Source organism: Dermatophagoides pteronyssinus, unplaced genomic scaffold, assembly GCF_027571235.1.
Source record: "Dermatophagoides pteronyssinus isolate colony J.1.1.1.1 unplaced genomic scaffold, Derpt_VIB-CSIC_2022.12 sq0002, whole genome shotgun sequence".
NCBI classification, from domain to species: domain Eukaryota; kingdom Metazoa; phylum Arthropoda; class Arachnida; order Sarcoptiformes; family Pyroglyphidae; genus Dermatophagoides; species Dermatophagoides pteronyssinus.
Window position 1 is genome coordinate 2,790,509 of NW_027461526.1, and position 18,075 is coordinate 2,808,583.

At 30.3% G+C, this 18,075-nt stretch overlaps 5 protein-coding genes across 6 annotated transcripts; 2 read left to right on the plus strand and 3 right to left on the minus strand.

Moving 5' to 3' along the window:
- The first annotated feature begins 1,210 nt into the window (after positions 1-1,210).
- Positions 1,211-2,857, plus strand: Smu1 (Smu1 spliceosomal factor). Its single transcript, XM_027350446.2, has one exon. The coding sequence runs from the start codon at positions 1,257-1,259 to the stop codon at positions 2,802-2,804; it is 1,548 nt and encodes a 515-aa protein (XP_027206247.2). The 5' UTR covers positions 1,211-1,256; the 3' UTR covers positions 2,805-2,857.
- On the minus strand, positions 2,781-4,320 carry TyrRS-m (Tyrosine--tRNA ligase, mitochondrial). Its single transcript, XM_027350557.2, has 3 exons — positions 4,175-4,320; positions 3,397-4,123; positions 2,781-3,335 (listed from the first exon to the last, which is right to left on the minus strand). The coding sequence occupies exons 1-3, from the start codon at positions 4,318-4,320 to the stop codon at positions 2,814-2,816; spliced, it is 1,395 nt and encodes a 464-aa protein (XP_027206358.2). The 3' UTR covers positions 2,781-2,813.
- A 1,782-nt stretch (positions 4,321-6,102) lies between these two features.
- LOC113794661 (uncharacterized) lies at positions 6,103-7,051 on the minus strand. Its single transcript, XM_075824515.1, has 4 exons — positions 6,841-7,051; positions 6,741-6,770; positions 6,344-6,679; positions 6,103-6,286 (listed from the first exon to the last, which is right to left on the minus strand). The coding sequence occupies exons 1-4, from the start codon at positions 6,973-6,975 to the stop codon at positions 6,203-6,205; spliced, it is 585 nt and encodes a 194-aa protein (XP_075680630.1). The 5' UTR covers positions 6,976-7,051; the 3' UTR covers positions 6,103-6,202.
- Positions 7,052-8,581: 1,530 nt separating this feature from the next.
- Positions 8,582-11,752, plus strand: LOC113794662 (uncharacterized). Its single transcript, XM_075824585.1, has 6 exons — positions 8,582-8,971; positions 9,026-9,492; positions 9,547-9,776; positions 9,829-10,564; positions 10,620-10,801; positions 10,861-11,752. Exons 1-6 carry the CDS (start codon positions 8,736-8,738, stop codon positions 11,683-11,685), a joined length of 2,676 nt encoding a protein of 891 aa, XP_075680700.1. The 5' UTR covers positions 8,582-8,735; the 3' UTR covers positions 11,686-11,752.
- A 939-nt stretch (positions 11,753-12,691) lies between these two features.
- Positions 12,692-16,533, minus strand: mrj (DnaJ heat shock protein family (Hsp40) member B6 mrj). Of its 2 annotated transcripts, none has more exons than XM_027337838.2 (5): positions 15,793-16,533; positions 14,183-14,439; positions 14,010-14,119; positions 13,545-13,938; positions 12,692-13,479 (listed from the first exon to the last, which is right to left on the minus strand). In XM_027337838.2, the coding sequence occupies exons 2-5, from the start codon at positions 14,248-14,250 to the stop codon at positions 13,365-13,367; spliced, it is 687 nt and encodes a 228-aa protein (XP_027193639.1). In that variant the 5' UTR covers positions 14,251-14,439; positions 15,793-16,533; the 3' UTR covers positions 12,692-13,364. The 2 variants fall into 2 exon arrangements, with proteins under 2 accessions (XP_027193639.1, XP_027193704.1); XM_027337903.2 differs by lacking the exon at positions 15,793-16,533 and adding an exon at positions 15,198-15,358.
- Between the last annotated feature and the right edge of the window lie 1,542 nt (positions 16,534-18,075).

Below are 18,075 nucleotides of genomic sequence, written 5' to 3' on the forward strand. Positions count from 1 at the left end.
ATATCGATATTGAGCGATGATGACGACGGAGAGTTGGCAATGAGGTGATTTGCGGGTTTTCGTAACTTGATTCCTCCCTTTATATTTGTTGGGTCTGATACATTCTTGGATATGTCATCGAAAAGGAAAAGGAAACCATGATGATCAACTTGAACCACGAAAACCGGAAGTATCATAAAAATGTCAAAAATTTCCGATTTACAACAATTAAAATTCAACATTTTTGATTGTTATTTTTTAAGACCTAGCTTGGATGTTTTTCATCATTTTTCGATGATAATCAATAGTTTAGGATCGAATAAATCTATCGGATCGAGAATAATATTAATTAAGTCAATATTAGAAAGAGCAAGACCATTTTCATGGTTAAATGTTTATTTACATGAAAAAGGCACTAAATAATCTTCAATCGATATTATGAATAAGAAATATGATGGGGGAAGTAAGCCGAATCATGAGCCATTAAAAATCAAAGTAAAGATAATCAGATGAAAAGCAAAGATTCGAGAAACGTAAGAATATCCAAACTAAAATTCGTTTTGGTTTAAGTTAGTGTTTATTCAGGTTGACCATTCACGGCTGATTATCATCTGAAAAATATTAAGCCATGTGCTATCCACGTGACAAAAAAAAATCAAAATACCACGTGTTTATAAATTTTGACAGATCAGAACGGATGATCAATACAACAATAACATAGCACATGTCAACCTAAATCTATCATAAGAATCAAAATCGACCATTTGTATCAAAATAACATTAGATTCATATCATCACTTAAATAGAATCATCAAGTGTTACCGGAAATTCAAATACCGGCTACTAATCGGTATTTCGAATCATAACGATTCCATTCGAACGTTTGAGTGTGTGTGTCTGTGTCAAGGTATTTTCTTTCATTCATATTCAATGCTATAATCATTGACTATTGGATAAATATTGAAATAAAAATTCATAGGAATTTAATTCAATTTTCTTCCTTTTTAATCAAAATTTTAATCACCGAAAATATTGGCCTTAAAAAAATAAATATTTTCTAAAATTATTTTTTCTCTTCAATTCGATTCAACACCATTTACGCTTGTGTTTACATGGACGAACCCTTTCCGTTGTCTGAATGCGTGTGCGCTTCTTAATTTTGAGTTGCTGATCACGTGATCGTGCTATTTACACCTAATTTTATATTCAGGTGTTTCTTTTCTTTAGCTATTTTGGAATGTTTTTTTTGAATTTTGTTTTTTATTTTCACAATAACAATGTCGATTGAAATTGAATCATCCGATGTTATAAGATTGATCGAACAATTTTTAAAAGAAAATAATCTTCATAAAACGTTGCAAGTATTGCAAGAAGAATCATCGATTCAATTAAATACGGTCGATTCTATTGAATCTTTTGTACAAGATATTCAAAATGGTCATTGGGAAACAGTATTAAAAGTTATACAACCATTAAATCTTCCGGATAAAAAACTTGTCGATTTGTATGAACAACTTGTAATTGAATTGATTGAAATGCGTGAATATGGTGCTGCTCGAAGTCTGCTTCGACAAACCGATCCTATGTTAAAACTGAAAAATGATCACGCCGAACGTTATCTTCATTTGGAAACATTGCTGGCCAAAAGTTATTTCGATCCAAATGAAGCCTACCCAGAAGGGAGCTGTAAAGAAAAACGACGTGCACAGATTGCTCAGAGTTTGAGTTCAGATGTTACCGTTGTTCCGTCATCACGACTGATGGTACTCATTGGCCAGGCATTAAAATGGCAACAACATCAAGGCCTATTACCACAAGGTAGCTCCATTGATTTGTTCCGTGGAAAAACATCAATAAAAGAAGAAGAAGATGAAACCTATCCTACAAGGCTTTCAAAAATAATCAAATTTGGCCATAAAATTCACGTTGAATGTGCAACATTTTCCCCGGATGGTCAATTTTTGGTTACAGGTACCATTGATGGACTAATCGAAGTATGGAATTTTATCACTGGAAAAATTCGTAAAGATCTCAAATATCAAGCACAGGAGCAATTCATGATGATGGACGATGCTGTTTTGAGTTTATCGTTTAGTAAAGATTCCGAAATGCTTGTTTCTGGCAGTCAAGATGGCAAGATAAAAATCTGGAAAATTCAAACTGGTCAGTGTATACGCCGTTATGATAAAGCTCATAACAAAGGTGTCACCTGTATTCAATTCAATCGTGATTGTACACAAGTCCTTTCGGGTAGCTATGATGGTACATTGCGAATACATGGAATGAAAAGTGGAAAAATGCTGAAAGAATTTCGTGGTCATACAAGTTTTATTAACACCGTAATATTTAGCAATGATCAACATCATGTTATCAGTGGAAGTTCGGATGGTACGGTTAAAATATGGAATCTTAAAAATGCTGAATGTGTTAATTCATATAAATCAACTGCAATATCTGGATCGGCAACAATTGAAATAGCAGTGAATACCATACAATTGATGCCAAAAACACCGGAACATTTTCTAATCTGTACCCGTAGTAATACAATCAGCATAATGAACATGTCCGGACAAATTGTTCGAACGTTAACAAATGCTGTTGCAGATGGCGGAGATTTTGTCTGCTGTACCGTTTCACCGCATGGTGAATTCATTTATGCTGTGGCTGAAAATCGACAATTATATTGCTTTAATGTTCAATCTGGAAAGATCGATCAAACTATGGAAGTTGCCGATGCTGAAATTATTGGCCTCTGTCATCATCCCAAACAGAATATTCTGGCTACCTATAGTATCGATGGATTATTAAAATTGTGGAAAGCTTAATTTTATTTATTATAGCCATTTTACTAAACAATGTGTTCGTTTGCCTAAGCTAACTATTGTAATATGATTTTTCATTATATGTTCGGGTTTATCTTCGATGAAATCATCTGCTTTAGAATGACGATTATAATTAATGTAAAGGCCACCATCCTTAATCGTATTGATTGCTTCGATTTCGGAATGAAAAAAATTCGTTCGCATTGCCAGACTCAGAACGGTAGTTTGTTGATTGATGAATTCCATATGAATAGTAGGAACACCGTCGAAAACATCATTGATTTCTTGTTCGTTAAGGTCACCTAATTGATCAAGATTTTTGTCAAACAATGCTGAAGTAATTCGTTTTGCCTGATCTAAACCATCTTGTCCATGTACCAGTAATGTCATCTCTTCTGCTAAGCGTTTCTGTAATTGCCATGGTTTCGGATTTTTCATCTGAATTTGTATCAATGTTTCGATTTCGGTTAGGGGCCGAAATGAAAATAATTTCAATAAACGGTTGATATCACGATCGGGTATTCGCATAAAATACTTCTCTTACAAATAGACAAAATTTTAGTTCAATTGGAATGCAAACAAAATAATAACTAACCTGATAAAGTCCAAACGGTGTCGTCATTTCGGGATTTAAAAATACGGCTTTACCTTCGGATTTACCCAGTTTATTTCCCCTTTTGTCCGTAATCAATGGAATGAATAATCCACATGTAAGTTGTTGATCAATTTTTTTGATCAAATCATAACCATTATGAATATTTACTGTTTGATCAATACCACCAACCTGTATTCGACATCCATAACGCTTGTAGAGATGATACCAATCATATGCTTGAAAAGTTTGATAGGCAAATTCTGCAAAACTAAGACCAATCGGAGATTCTAATCGCTCTCGTATGGCACTTTTGTTCAACATATCACCCATACGTAAATACCGGGCATATTTGTTGATGAAGTCAACAACATTCATTTTGTTAAACCATTCACTATTTAGGTGAGTAATAAATTTTCGATCGCTATTGTCATTTTTAGCAAAATATTTTTGATAATTTTCAAAAACTTGTTGTACATCTCGTTGAATACCAATGGCATTCAAATCAATAAAATTATCTGAAAGTATAGGTCGTTCTTGTACTTTACCCGAAGGATCACCAATACGGGCTGTAGCATCGCCAATTAGTAGAATGATTTGATGACCATGATGATGTAGATGAAGTAATGAAATTATAACTAAAAGATTTCCAACATGGAGACTTTTGTTGGTTGGATCAAAACCAGCATAGATTATCTGTTTTCGTGATAAAATTTCATTGATGTTTGTACTGAGAGAAGAAAGAAAATTGAAAATTCGAAAAACTAAAATGCAAAGCTACCTTTGCGGAAAATGCGAATAAAACAATCCTTTTGATGATAATTGATCGAAAGTGTTGGATCCGATAAATCTTTTCAGTAAAATATGATTAGAAAATTGAGATGATAATCTCAATATCGAATTGGAGCGGACAATCGATTGCATCATTTACCGATAAAATTATCAAAGATTTTATATCACATGATATTTTAATTCTTTTAACAGAATCCAAAATCATACATAAACAACGTTCTTATCCAACACACAAAAAAAAGTAGGCTCTTCAAAATTGGAGAGTACTCTTCAAATCTGTTCGATGCCGAATTTTTCAATTTTGGAGAGCACTCATCAAAATTGAAATCACACAATCGTAAGCAGTAAATAATCGAAAATACTATCGATAGTGTCGCTCTCTCCGATTGTTGCAGGTTCTCCCCCTTTTATTGCATTGGCCCCCATATTAATTTAATTACACATAAATTAAAATTTAATTATAATTTTATTGATAATTAAAAAATTTGAAATTCATAAAAATCATTAATATTTAACATCCCACGTTGTTCCATTCTTGTCCAGTTCCAAATCGATCCAAAATTGAATATTCGATGTCCAACGATCCGATTCATGTTACAAGACTTAATGTCCAAATTTGATCCATGAAATTGAATATTTGAATCCCATCATTCTCAGCGATGATCCTGAATTTAAAAGAATATTAGTTGATAGTTTCGATCATTGGATTCAAAAACTTACCATCATTTACTACAAGTATCCATTCCAGTTTGAAAATACTCGAATGATATCATAATTTTCGATCGTTTTTTGGTTCCAAAGTGTCACCAGGCATCGGATTCAATAGGAAATAGCTCAGACCATGTTTCCTAATTCTAATCTAGCCTAGCCTATTGTTTAACATTGTCAAACTATTCTTGAATCAGATGCCGATGAACAATGGAATCGCCAAATCGATCGGGAACATGATAATCATTCGAATATTATTTCGACATTCATTAGCAAAAACTTGAGGAACTAAAGTGTAAAAATTATCGATTAGAAAGTAAAGATTAGTTATCTGGAAGTCCATCGATCCAATCAGTAGTTTTATTTGGGACAATGTATTTTCCTCACCAATTATCCATAGTCTTTTGCCATGTGGAATTGTATGCTAAGACGAAGATAAATTGTTATTATTTTCATGTCACTCAAAATGGTAATATTACCTTTATTAATTTACTGGACCATAATAATAACTGAAAAAATAAACTTGAAAAGATGTGATTAAATGAAAGTTAATTTAAGATGAATTATCATTTGAAAATTACAAACTTGAATAAATGAAATCGAGAAAATGATCATTTTTCGTCAATGGCATCACAACTCGTCCAAACAATTTTCATCAATTTCGTGGTCAATTTTTAATCTGAAACAAATGAAAGCATAAACAAAGATAATCTTTAATCAATAAAAGTGGTTGTTCCAAAAATTTGGACCAAAATCAATGATTAAAATTGAAAAAAATAACTTATAAGACTAACCAGAAAAAAACGTTCGAAAAAACAACCGTCACCGAAAAAAGTTCGAAATAGAATGACGAGGACAAACGATTTTGACGACCGTTGAATAGAACTTTTGAAATTTGCATTCTGATTGGACGAGAAAAAGTATAGAAAATAGTTACCACTAGCCGCCACTAGCCGCGAGAGAAATTTTACGCGCTAAAACAATTTACACTATCGAAAGTGCAGGCCGTATTTGTATTGAAAATAGTTAGTATTTGACTATGCGCAAATGATCATTTGTCGAACTTGAAAATATTCAAATATATATATATTTTTTTAAATTATTCCATTAATTGTTTTTAAACCATTAATTTTTTATTGAATTTAATGTAAAATATATCGCAAATATTAAAATATATATATATTAAAATTTCCAAAGGCAATATGTCGATAAGATATGTATTGGGAAAATATGAATGGCAACATTTATCATAGGCATTATATTAAAATAGATGATTTTTAATTTTTTTTTAATTCTTCATTCGATTTTACTACTTCAATAGTCTTTGTCGTTGTCGTTTTTGACGTTGGTTGATTGATGATTTATTGTTGCGGACTTTGTTTATCAGATAAACCTATTCAGAATAAATGAAAAGATATTAATGATAATTGATTATCAAAAATTATCTTACCATCAACGGATCTTTTGTTTGGCCGGATTTTGTATTGAAACGGTTAAACCGATCTCTAATACCTGGATATTTGTCAATCAATTTGAAGAAAATTTTCCTCCATTCTTCATCTGGTAAATAATATAAGTATAATTTACCCTCTCCGACAAGATCCTGATGAATTATGTTGATTATATGAATAATATCCTTCTTGTATAATTCTTCATTATCCATTTCAGTTGGAATACGATTAGCATTTATCAACCAACGCTCAGTTCTTGAATCAAATGATGGCCATTCGTATTGTTCTTCCATGAAAATTAATTTGTTTTTGTCGAAATAAACAGCATCGAAATGCTGAAAAATCAAATATTTTTAGTTTTACATTCTACTAGTAATTTCAGTCAATTCTACTTACTATATTTAAATTGTTACTCATTCTATCCTTCTAAACATTTTTTTCAAAAATACAAAAAATAAATTTTCATTATTAATAATTTTTAGTATTTTATTCTTACTTTTCTCATTTGTTGTTCGCTTTTTTTCTTCATCTTGGCTGCTTTGTCCACCTCATCTTCGTCATGCAAAGAATCGTCATTTGTATCATTCTCAGCATCATGTGAATTATCACCCATAGAAATAATGTCACTCATGATTAAAATTATTTTTATTTTTTCAATTTCTTAATTGAAAATCTGCAAATTAAATCACGTTTTTTAAATCACGTTCAAATCAGTAATTTAATTAACAAGTGAATAAACCTTTTAGACAGTCCTCTTATTTATATCATAGGATGATTTTCTAAAGCATCTCGAATTTTCGAATTTTGAATCGAATTTTCGAATTTTGAATCGAATTTTCGAATTTTGAATCGAATTTTCGGATATGAATCAAATCAAAGAAAATACACAAAATTAATGAAAAAAAAATATTTATTATATTTCATTTTTTAATTGTACAATTTAAAAAAATATGGCCATATCGAAATAAAAAATGTTTTTCACACCGATTAAATATTCACTTTATTAATTTAACTTTATTTTCACAATTTAAACATCAATAACTAATACAAATGTTGACCACCAAATAAATTCGTTAAACACTCGTTGTTGATTCCACCAATGAGTTGAATTCACCAATTAAAACGATAACCAATACCACCAAAATTCAACCGTAATTCAACCGCCGTTTGCCAAGTTTGATGGGGTTTAAATATGTTTTTCCATCAAATATTTCCAGCTCCATCCAATCAAAACATCCATCCAATTAGAAATAGAATTCAACATCTATCAAAATATTTCTGCCATCGTAATGAATTTTAAAAACAAAAACAAAATAAAAAACAAGGTAAAGGACCATAGTATTATTTAATAAATCTATTAGAAAGAAAAGGAAGAAGAAAATTCTTTCTTCTAATTTAATTCTCATCAAAATCAAATTCTGTCTCAATACAAATTGATTTGTCGTGATTCATATCGCAGTATATGCAATTTATTTTCGTACATTTTGGGCTCAAGTGTTCATCGCTAAAACACTTGTAGCATCGACGTTGTTCGGACAATTTGAATATTTTGTCCAAAACCGGTAATTCGCATTTGGTATCCGAATGATTTTCGTTGCAAAACATACATTTCAAATCCGATTCTTGTTTTTCCATGATAACTAGATGAAAAAAATTGTTGATTTTCGAATATGATCAAAGCTGATACTGTAAAGAAAATAAATAAATGAAAAATAGTAAAAAATGTAAATTTGACTTTTAAAATAATCTTTCTAGCTGCCTTTTCAAATGAATAAAGAATATGCTTGTTGTTATTTTCATAAAAATAATCAAATCTATGAAATTGAAGTTTACTGAACAAAAACTTTTATGATTTTATTAAGATTTAATTGAAACCAACTTGTGTTATTCTTTCTATATTCGATTTGTTTATATTCCATTTCTTGTTCGATGGAATTTCTGAATTTACCATGAAGATCATGTTACATTTGTTTGCATTTACTAAATGATCATTTCTTTCTCATCGTCCACTATGGTCACCAGTATGATTGAATAGGAACAGTTTATTGGCCTCAGGCAACAAAAATATTTATTCGTTTGAGTATTCGTTTTTGTATACAAGGATAGGTCAAAACTCACAAAAAACAGACCACATATGGTATTTATTTTACCAATGTATTTTTAGAATTTATGACCTACACCACTATCTTTGAATATTATTTACAACGAGTCTTTTCTATACAACGAGTCGTATTTATTTTTCTAATTTCGATTTCAAATCGATTTCAAATCGTCTTTCGTCATCATCGTGTTTTTTACACAAATTTAATTTTGTCTTTCCACCAATATTTTGAATTTCAAATTTTTCTTAATTTTTTTCAAAACAAGAATTCGACCAAGATTTTACTGAAAATGTCTAGGTATACTTACGATAAGTTTCTTGGTACCGAAGTTGAACCGATTTTAGATTATTTGAGGAGAAGAAGAAGAATGAAGAGTTCAAACAAAAATATGACTCCTGAAGAATTCGAACAGAATTATCCGAAGAAAAAGTGCTTAATTAGAGGATGCACAGCAACGTTTTCTTATCCATGTAGTTTAATAAATCATTTGAATACTCAGCATCTGAATTATTGTAAACGAATAACGTGAGTACCATATATTTTTTCAAAGAATCTTCAAATTTAATTGATTAAATTAAGGGAATCAAAGGAAGCAAGTGCTTCACACCAACCGATTGCCGGTCCTTCTCATCAAGATATAATAGAAAGAACAGATCAGGAATCGATAGAAACAACCGATCAGGAGTCGATAGAAGCAGTCAATCAGGAGCCTATGGAATCGACCGATCAGGAGTCGATAGAAGCAGTCAATCAGGAGCCTATGGAAACAACCGATCAGGATCCTATGGATGCATCTGGTATCCTTCCATCTCAGCAACATTATTCACAAACTTCAACATCTAAAAGTGATAATTCGATGGTTCCTGAACCACTAGATTTTGAAAAAAGTGAATCCGATGTGGACGATGATGAATCCGATGTGGACGATGATGAATCCGATGAGGACAATGAATTAGGTGAAATTAATGAATTTTACGAAAGTTGTTTGAAACCGGACCCAAAACACAATTCTTTTTTGACTTCAACAATGGAATCATTGGAAAAAGGTATTAATTGAAGAATAATTGTATTTATTCAACCAATTTTTGTAATTTATTAAGATCAACGAGATTTTTTGAAACGATACATTGCAGAACTAATGGAATTTAGACTGAAAAAATCAATTCCAAACGCTCATGCTGAAGAATTCGGCAAAATAATCTCAAGCAAATTCATAGAAGCTGAACGTTATCCGGAAAATGTCAGAAAATGTATGGCAAGATATTCTTCGAGTTGTTATTTGCAAAATAAATTCCTCGAAATACAAGATAACTATCTTAAACCAACGCAGGTATTAAGTTCCATTCAATTCTTTGTTTCGGCTCTTATCATAATATTTTTAGATTTCTCACCCAAGTGGAATCGATATTCAATATTTTTCGGTTGAAGGTATTTTGAGGTCAATCATCAATCAACATCCATCATTGATTGATTCAATCGCTAGAGAAAAATTACTTGATTTTCAGCCTGAATCTCAACGAACAAACATGCTGATTAAATCCGACTTGGACACAACGGACGAAAGAATTTTTCGAAGACTGCAAGGAAAGCTTCGAGTAGAAATTTCCTTGGATGATTTCTCGTTTGTCGGGAAAAAAGGAAGAAAATTCGTAGCTGGTTACATGTCGTGCACGAATTTACCATTAAAAGAACGAACAAAACGAGATAATATATACTTGTTTTTAATGGCAAGAAGACCGTTTATTCGAATAGAAGAAGAGATGAACATTATGTTGACGCCATTCGTGAATGAAATGAAACAATTGGAAAAAAACGGTATACAATTTCCAGAATCAATCAAGATCGAGGTAACACTTGGGAAAGTGGTCTGCGACAATCTTTCGCATAATGAAATATTGGGCTTTTCAATGTCATTCGGTCGAAGCAGTAATTGTCGGGAGTGCTTGATAAAACGTGAACTATATACTGAGGAAAGACTCCATTCTATATTGGAATCTGATGGAATCAATCTTGAAAACTCAGTCAAAAACATCGTCTTTCGAGATTGCATTTTGACACAATTACAAGGTGTCACAATCGCCAATATTGCGCCGCCCGACATTTTTCATGACTTATTCGGTATGTTGGAAATTTCATTTGAATTGGTTGAATAATTTATTATTACAAATTATAGAGGGTTGTCTTAAACCGATCACGTATCTTTTTTTAAAAGAAATGATATCATGCAAAAATAAGGGCTTAGATTTAACGTCATCAATTATCATACAACGATTACAAAATTTCAAGTTTTATAACGGAGATATTCTAGTCGTTTATGAAAAAAACAAATTCAAAATATATGCGACCGGTGTGCAAGTGAGTAATACTATATCATCGTTCATATTCATTCAAATTATTTTAATTCTTTTCAATAGCATTTCGAATGTTTTATGCGCCTATCGGAAATCTTTTTCAACGAATCTGATTTATTTTGCGAAAATGAAACAGCTATCTTGTCATTATATGAATCGGCTAAATCGTTTTGCCAAACGGTTTTAAGAACCGAATTAACCACATCGGATCTGGAAGATTTAGAAAAATTAAGTAAATCTATACTTGACAGATTTGTTGAAATGAGTCAAAAGTACCCTTCAATGAAATATGAAGTAACTTTCAAACTTCACAAGTTACTACATTATGGACAAAATGCTAGGAGATTCGGTCCGCTCTACCTTGGATCGACGTTAAGATATGAGCGATGTCATCAATCGTCCAAAAAATATGGGCGATTGATGGGTAACTGGAAAGCGCCCACAATTACATTGAGTGAGCGAATGGCCTTAAGGCAAACATTGGAGTCGTTAAAGCACAAAGTTTCACCAAATTTATTGATCAAAGAAACATCAATATCGGAATATGATGCCAAGTATGTTTACGAATTGGTGCAAGTGAAAAATCACCAGGGAGATTTCAAAATTGGCAAAAATATACTGAGAAGATTACGTATCCGCGGATACAATTCGAAAATTTGGATAGAAGCATCCAAATTTCTTACCAATGTAGAAACCGGCCAGATGTTCATAAAAGGGTTTATCTGGACCGAAAGTCGGGATGAAGATGGTGATATTATCAAAAAACACAATTTGGTTTTGATAAAGAAAAGCAAACAATGTAGAATAATAAATTGTGATCATTTATTCCACATAAATGATTATCTTTTTAAATCGAATGGTCGATGTTATGTAAATCGATTTATTTGATTTATTTTCATTAGTTTTTTTTGCATATATATATATCCTTTTCAATAAATGTCCCTTTTTATTTTTATTCAATCAAAATTACATTATCATAATTAAATAAAAATGCAATAAATCGATCGATTTTTATATTAAATAACAATTTTCCATTCAAATTTTGAACTTTAAATTAGATCATTCACATTCGATTGTTTTCGCTTTTCAATTTTGAATAGTGTTAACCAACGTTGAAGAATGTTATTCAAAATTGGAGAGTATTGTGTTGAAGAGTACTCTTCAATTTTGAGCAATGCTTACCAACATTGAAAAACGCTATTCCAAATTGGAGAGTATTGATTGGAGAGTACTCTCCAATTTTGAGCAATGCTTACCAACGTTGAACAGTGCTCTTCACAATGCTCTCCAAATTTGGCTAACACTCTTCAACCTTGGTAAACACTCATCAAAATTGAAGGAAAAAACCTTCAATTTTGGAGAGTACTCTCCTTACTTTTTTTTTGTGTGAACGTGTTTGAATTAAACATTGGCGCCATTAATTATCATTTGAGATGTATCTTTTTTTTAAACATTTAAAATTCATTACTTTTTTATATATCGGTTGGCCGCGAAAATTTCTCTATGTGTGTGGGTTAACGATATTATTCTTTTTATTTGCGTTTATTTATTTTTTTACTGTTGTTGCTTCTGTTTAAAATAAACACAAATTTCCTTTGATTATTATGGATGAGTGCGTGAGTGTTTGTAACATTCACAATGATAATAAAAAAAATCAATGTTGATAATGATAATGATGAACATCGAACGAATAAATCATGTCTATGTATAGCCACAGACATAACCAACTTCAGTTAATTTCGAAATAAAATCTCCCCCCTCAAAAAAACATCCTTACATTCAAGGTTTTTTTCACCCAAATGAATGAAAACATTTTTCAACATTCAATGATCATACTTTTTTGCAGATAGTTATGATCATTGAAAGAAAAATATATGAACAAAAAAAACAAACCTTTGTGAACAAGGATTCTTGAAGATGATTTAATTAATTCCTTTTTAAATTCATCGATTGTTTGAAAAATTTGATATAATTAAATAAAAAGAAAAAAATAATGTACAAAAGATCAATATGTATGAATGGATTAGAACAGGACGAATTTGTGTATTTTGAAAATTGTGGAATCGATTTCTGAATAATGTAATGGACCAATTCTTCTTTCTTTACGAGAAAAATTCGATTAAAGCAATAAATTATTTTTTATGGATCTCGACTATTTATATTCAAAGTATCAGAACCTATTTCATGTTCTGTGCATTCCCATTTTTTTCGAAATATAAATCCTCGTGTGAATATAATGATTTTGATAATACTTGTTCAAGAAAGGTTCATCAAGTTAAGTATGAGCAACATGGGGAAAATCAAATCTTGATGCAGGAAAAAATAACAATAAACATTGTAGGAAAACCGGAATGATTCTGAATGTTTTGTTTTGATCAAATAAAGATCAATGGTTTTCAAACAATTTCATTGTTCAATATATATGAGAATAAATTGGTCATTTCAAATCCTATGAATTGTTTGATCTTTAAAATGTAAAAATTGTATTTATGTATTTGTGAATGTTAACAATAACTAATTTTGTGTTTGTGAATTATGAATTATCAGATTAAAGTGTTTGGTTTTGATTAGAATTTTATAGATTGTTTGGTGAGATTAGTTTGGGGTGCATCTTTGATGACTTTTGACTTGAGAATACCATTCTCATGGACAGTGACAGTTTCTTTGCCATTTTCTAACACCCTATCACGAAAAGAATATTTAATTAGAAAGATTTGCTTAAATTTTTATCCATATCAATTACTTACTTTCTGGTTTCAATTTTATTACCATTCACATATTTAGTCGTCGTTGTTGTAGTGCGTTTGACATTTGAGCGCATACCATTTCCATTCATATTAGTGAATGAATCATCAGATGCGAATGTCGTGAAAGAGCTATGGGTATTATTAAAACCAAAAGAATCAACAAATGGTTGCAAATTGCCAAAACCGAAGCCATTTTGATTGAATTGAGTAAAACCGCCAACTCCAAATGGTTGGAAATCGGCAAATGGATCACCACGGAAAAATTCTTGGAATATATCACGTGGATCTCTAAATGAGAACATAGACGCGAATGGATTGTGATTGTTGTTTGCACCAAAAAAATCTTGCTGATCATCGACCGAACCATATCTATCGTATTGACGACGTTTTTTATCTTTAAATTACAAATATAAAAATATCGGAGTTATTTTTCATTGTTTCAAGAATTTGAAAAAATCGACTCACCATCAGACAAAATTTCATATGCTTGTGAAATTTGTTTAAATTGTTTTTCTGCTTCATCTTTATTATTTGGATTTTTATCCGGATGCCATTTTAATGCCAATTTGCGATAACTGAAATTATGCAAAGATTTCAAAGATTTAATTTATATGAATCAAAAAATGATAAAAACTTACGCTTTTTTAATTTCATCTGGTGATGCAGTGTGGGTTACTTGCAGAATTTCATAATAATCGATCGCCATTTTTTAATGTTTTTATCACACGTTCGATGAGGTTGTTGACAAAGGCAGATATGAGTAGCTGGAAAAAGTGCCAATAGTTTTTGTTCGTTGGATGTCGTTAAAAAAACGTTTTTTTCGAATTCAAACCAAAGTAAACAATGAACGAATTTTTATCGAAATTTTTTCACTCAAAATTCTTACACAAAGATTCTAGTATTATTAAAATAATTAAAAACAAATTTAAAATTAATTGAATAATAATAATTGTTGTGTTGTTGTTAAGCTTGTAAATAAGTTGAATGATTAAACAGTGAGTGAAAAATATGGCAAACGTCAAATATTATATGCAATAGATTGATAAAAGGTGATTATGAATGAAGGAAAATGTTTAGACTTTGTTTTTGTACAGTCATACGATTATTACGCGCGATGACGATGATAATAATTAAGCAATTTTGATTGGCAGGGTAGTTGGCCTCGTTTTGTTCTGATCTTTTTTTTCACTGTTATTAACCAAAACAATTACTCTCTTTTTTTCATTATTCATTCTCTTCATACTTACCCAATAGACACGCAATTGTCTAATGGATCAATGAATTTTTGTACATGCGATTTGCAGATAAAAAAGAAATAACACGAACAGATCACTCGTACACAAACACACTTTACATCAAAGTTGAATGTCTTTTCATGTATGGATGAATTATTGGATCGACTATACATAAAAAAACATGGATAATAATAACCCTAAATGAATGTATATGTATTGCATTCAAATATGGTCAAGATAAGGGTGGTGGCTAGAACATTTTCGAATGTAGTAGGGGTAATAAATTCTTATCATATCTAGAAAAAAAATTCAACTGGTGATTCTTTATTACATTTTTTATTGTTTTCGGGTAACAGTTATAATTCTAATCACGACATATGGATCTAACATTTTTATAATTTTTTTTCGGAAAAATTACCTTTAATGCACACAATTAAAGATGTTTTAGCTGAACTAAAAATAAATTCAAATTTCTCTAAAAATAAGACAACGATCTAGATAATATAAATAGTCAAACTTTCGGAAAAAATACGATGCTGCGTTTTTTTCCAAACGCTTTAATGACGATATCACGAATGAAGAATTTTGCTCATCGAAATCGAAAGCAAACAACAAAAAACATACAGCGCAGCAGTCAAGGTCCAAATCTTGGGTTCCTTTCTGAGATGAGATAACTTTTTTTGTTTATTACTTTGAAAGTTTATCAAATAAAGATTAGATTTCAAATTAGATTGTCGAAAAAGTTATCGAAAAACATATATTTGTTTAAACATTTTACTATTATTGTTTAAAAGTATTTTTTTTTACATAGCTTCTATTTCAGACTTACTGGATTTTTTTTTTTTGATTTCGCAGTATTTGCAATCAACTACCAACAAAAAAAATTGATTTCAACATGATAATGTTGACTATCATCTCTTGAATCATTTAATCGAGTGTATAATTTATCAATCATTCAATTCAATTTAATATTTTCCATGTTTGTCATTTTAAATGCAAAATATTTTACTTACCTCTAAATAACAATGAGATGTAATTGTACAAAAAAAAAATTGAAGTGAAATATTGATTTAATTTAAATGATATGGATCAACGATGTTTGTTGTTAATTGTTGTATGATGGCAATCCAGAGTTGAGATAATTATTTCATTATTACCAATCATTATAAATTGAATAAGCGAAATAAATTGAAAATGCGAAACAAAATTCTATAGAAAGTGATATATTTAAAAAAATGGGCACAACTTTTGAATATTTAGATATGTATCTGACAAAAAAAATTTGGTTTTTTTTTGTTATTGATCTGATGATTGATGGTAGAAAGCAATTAAGCTACTAAAACAACACTATCAATATCGATCAAAAGACGCCACAATGTATCATATTTCAAAACATATGTGGAATGTTTTGTTCCAAATGGATTAAGATGGCGATGAATATTGATGATGATGATGATGATAACAAACAGAAAAAAGAGAGAAAAACAATGAGGAAAATTTGAGCAAGATATATCTGTTGTCGAAGTTACACAACAAACGAACAAAATTTAAAAATACAAAGAATGGCTTTCTATATTTTTTTTATCCTGGTGTCTGTATTGGATGTGATTGAATTCGAATCCAAGAACGCATGCAAAAAAAAAAAATTTCATTAACGCAATATTCCCAATGATTTTTGTCGTTGTTGTGGCTCCAATATTGTTTGGGATTATTTGTCGTCGTAGTCGTAGGCGTCACATCTAAATGACGACAATACTCAACATATCAAAATGATAGTGTAGTGGGAGCCATACATATTCTCTCAATCAATGAAGAAGTTGTAGCAGCAAATGGTATTCGAGATCGGATTTTATTATAGCAGTTAAACATTTGGATTTCTTGTTTTTTTCTGACTCTTTTATGATTTTAATGTTCATTCTCATTGGAAATAATCATCGCCAACAAAATTTACCATTAAATAATGATGATGATCAACATCATCATAATCATCGTGGTTGCTGTATAGATTTTTAATTTTCACTGTTGTTTGTCGTTATCAATGACGATGAAATTATTCAGACAAACAATTTCCATTTTGAAAATATAAATTTCTACATTGTTTGTATGGTTACAATATTTTATTAATTGATAATTGTGATGGTGTTTCTGTTTTGGATTATAATTTTGTCATTTTTTTGCTCAAAATTAATAATGATAATGTTATTTTAATTCTCAATGAGGATAAAGGTGGCCATATTAATATGATGTTTGAAAATCGGTACTTACGTAGTAATTTAATGAGAGATCGTATCCATTCAATTTAGATTTATTTTTTCCTAAGTATACTTTATAAGCCATCTGTCTAGATCATTATTGTGGATAAATATTTGATCTTGTTAGCTTTTTTTGCTTGTATTGATATGCACGTTTTTTTGACATATGGATTTTTTGTTTGTTTTTTTTGAATTTCCATGGTCAAGACGTCATAATTGACATTTATAATTGAATACGTTTAATTTTTCTTTTGTTAATGAAAAATATTTGAAAATGAAAAAAAACGATACTTAGTTGCGGTAAATAGATTTTCATTTGTTTTCCGTATTCGTTTATTGAACTCAATAGCATCCATACAGGTTTGATTCATTCATTCATTCAAAAGAGATCATCAAGCTAGTCATCCTTCATAAAAACTATACCAGTTTTTTATTCGTTACTTCCTTTTTTTCCGAAATTTTCAATGTTATTTATAGTAATATTACGGAAATAAAATTGAAAAGAATCAATTTGATTATCAGAAACAATACAAATGCTTAACATATTGGCTATACACATTAAATGTTGGATAATGAGTATTGTCGGTTCTCTTTCAAGAATGAGTGGGAAAAAAGGGGGTTGTCTTGACAACCATATATGTCGCTGACTTTTGATCAAACAAAGAATTGGTTAACAACGATTTTGGTGGAGCCATATTGCTATTAAATAATGTAATCTCAAGACAATATTCTCTTTATGAATTCGATAAATATCGTTGCCCTTGGTTATTCTGGATATATTAAAAATAAAAATTCATGGACATTATGAAATTTTACCACATTCTTGTTATGAATCAGCAATATTTGCATGACTATTTCATAATTAATGGCCAGATGGTTTCAAATCAGGTTGTTCACCTTCTCGGAGGCAATCTCTTTGTTTCACATATAAATTGATTATTTAGTCGTAAATTCGAACGCAACAAAAAAATTACCCAATCAATCAAATTGATCACAATTTTACTCCATCAAATCGACCAATGACTTTGACTTTGAATTGAAAAA

What these genes read in the sequence shown, in the direction of transcription:
- Smu1 (XM_027350446.2), top strand. Translation starts at nt 1,257, where the DNA reads ATGTCGATTGAAATTGAATCATCCGATGTTATAAGATTGATCGAACAA.
- TyrRS-m (XM_027350557.2), bottom strand. Translation starts at nt 4,320, where the DNA reads ATGATGCAATCGATTGTCCGCTCCAATTCGATATTGAGATTATCATCT. An exon ending in TATTCGCATTTTCCGCAAAG is followed by an intron (nt 4,124 to 4,174) that starts GTAGCTTTGCAT and finishes TTCTTCTCTCAG; the next exon opens with TACAAACATCAATGAAATTT. An exon ending in CACCGTTTGGACTTTATCAG is followed by an intron (nt 3,336 to 3,396) that starts GTTAGTTATTAT and finishes TTGTAAGAGAAG; the next exon opens with TATTTTATGCGAATACCCGA.
- LOC113794661 (XM_075824515.1), bottom strand. Translation starts at nt 6,975, where the DNA reads ATGAGTGACATTATTTCTATGGGTGATAATTCACATGATGCTGAGAAT. An exon ending in GCGAACAACAAATGAGAAAA is followed by an intron (nt 6,771 to 6,840) that starts GTAAGAATAAAA and finishes AAAAATGTTTAG; the next exon opens with AAGGATAGAATGAGTAACAA. An exon ending in AAACAAAAGATCCGTTGATG is followed by an intron (nt 6,287 to 6,343) that starts GTAAGATAATTT and finishes TATTCTGAATAG; the next exon opens with GTTTATCTGATAAACAAAGT.
- LOC113794662 (XM_075824585.1), top strand. Translation starts at nt 8,736, where the DNA reads ATGTCTAGGTATACTTACGATAAGTTTCTTGGTACCGAAGTTGAACCG. An exon ending in AATTATTGTAAACGAATAAC is followed by an intron (nt 8,972 to 9,025) that starts GTGAGTACCATA and finishes GATTAAATTAAG; the next exon opens with GGAATCAAAGGAAGCAAGTG. An exon ending in ACTATCTTAAACCAACGCAG is followed by an intron (nt 9,777 to 9,828) that starts GTATTAAGTTCC and finishes TAATATTTTTAG; the next exon opens with ATTTCTCACCCAAGTGGAAT.
- mrj (XM_027337838.2), bottom strand. Translation starts at nt 14,250, where the DNA reads ATGGCGATCGATTATTATGAAATTCTGCAAGTAACCCACACTGCATCA. An exon ending in ATATGAAATTTTGTCTGATG is followed by an intron (nt 13,939 to 14,009) that starts GTGAGTCGATTT and finishes TGTAATTTAAAG; the next exon opens with ATAAAAAACGTCGTCAATAC. An exon ending in AATAAAATTGAAACCAGAAA is followed by an intron (nt 13,480 to 13,544) that starts GTAAGTAATTGA and finishes TTTTCGTGATAG; the next exon opens with GGTGTTAGAAAATGGCAAAG.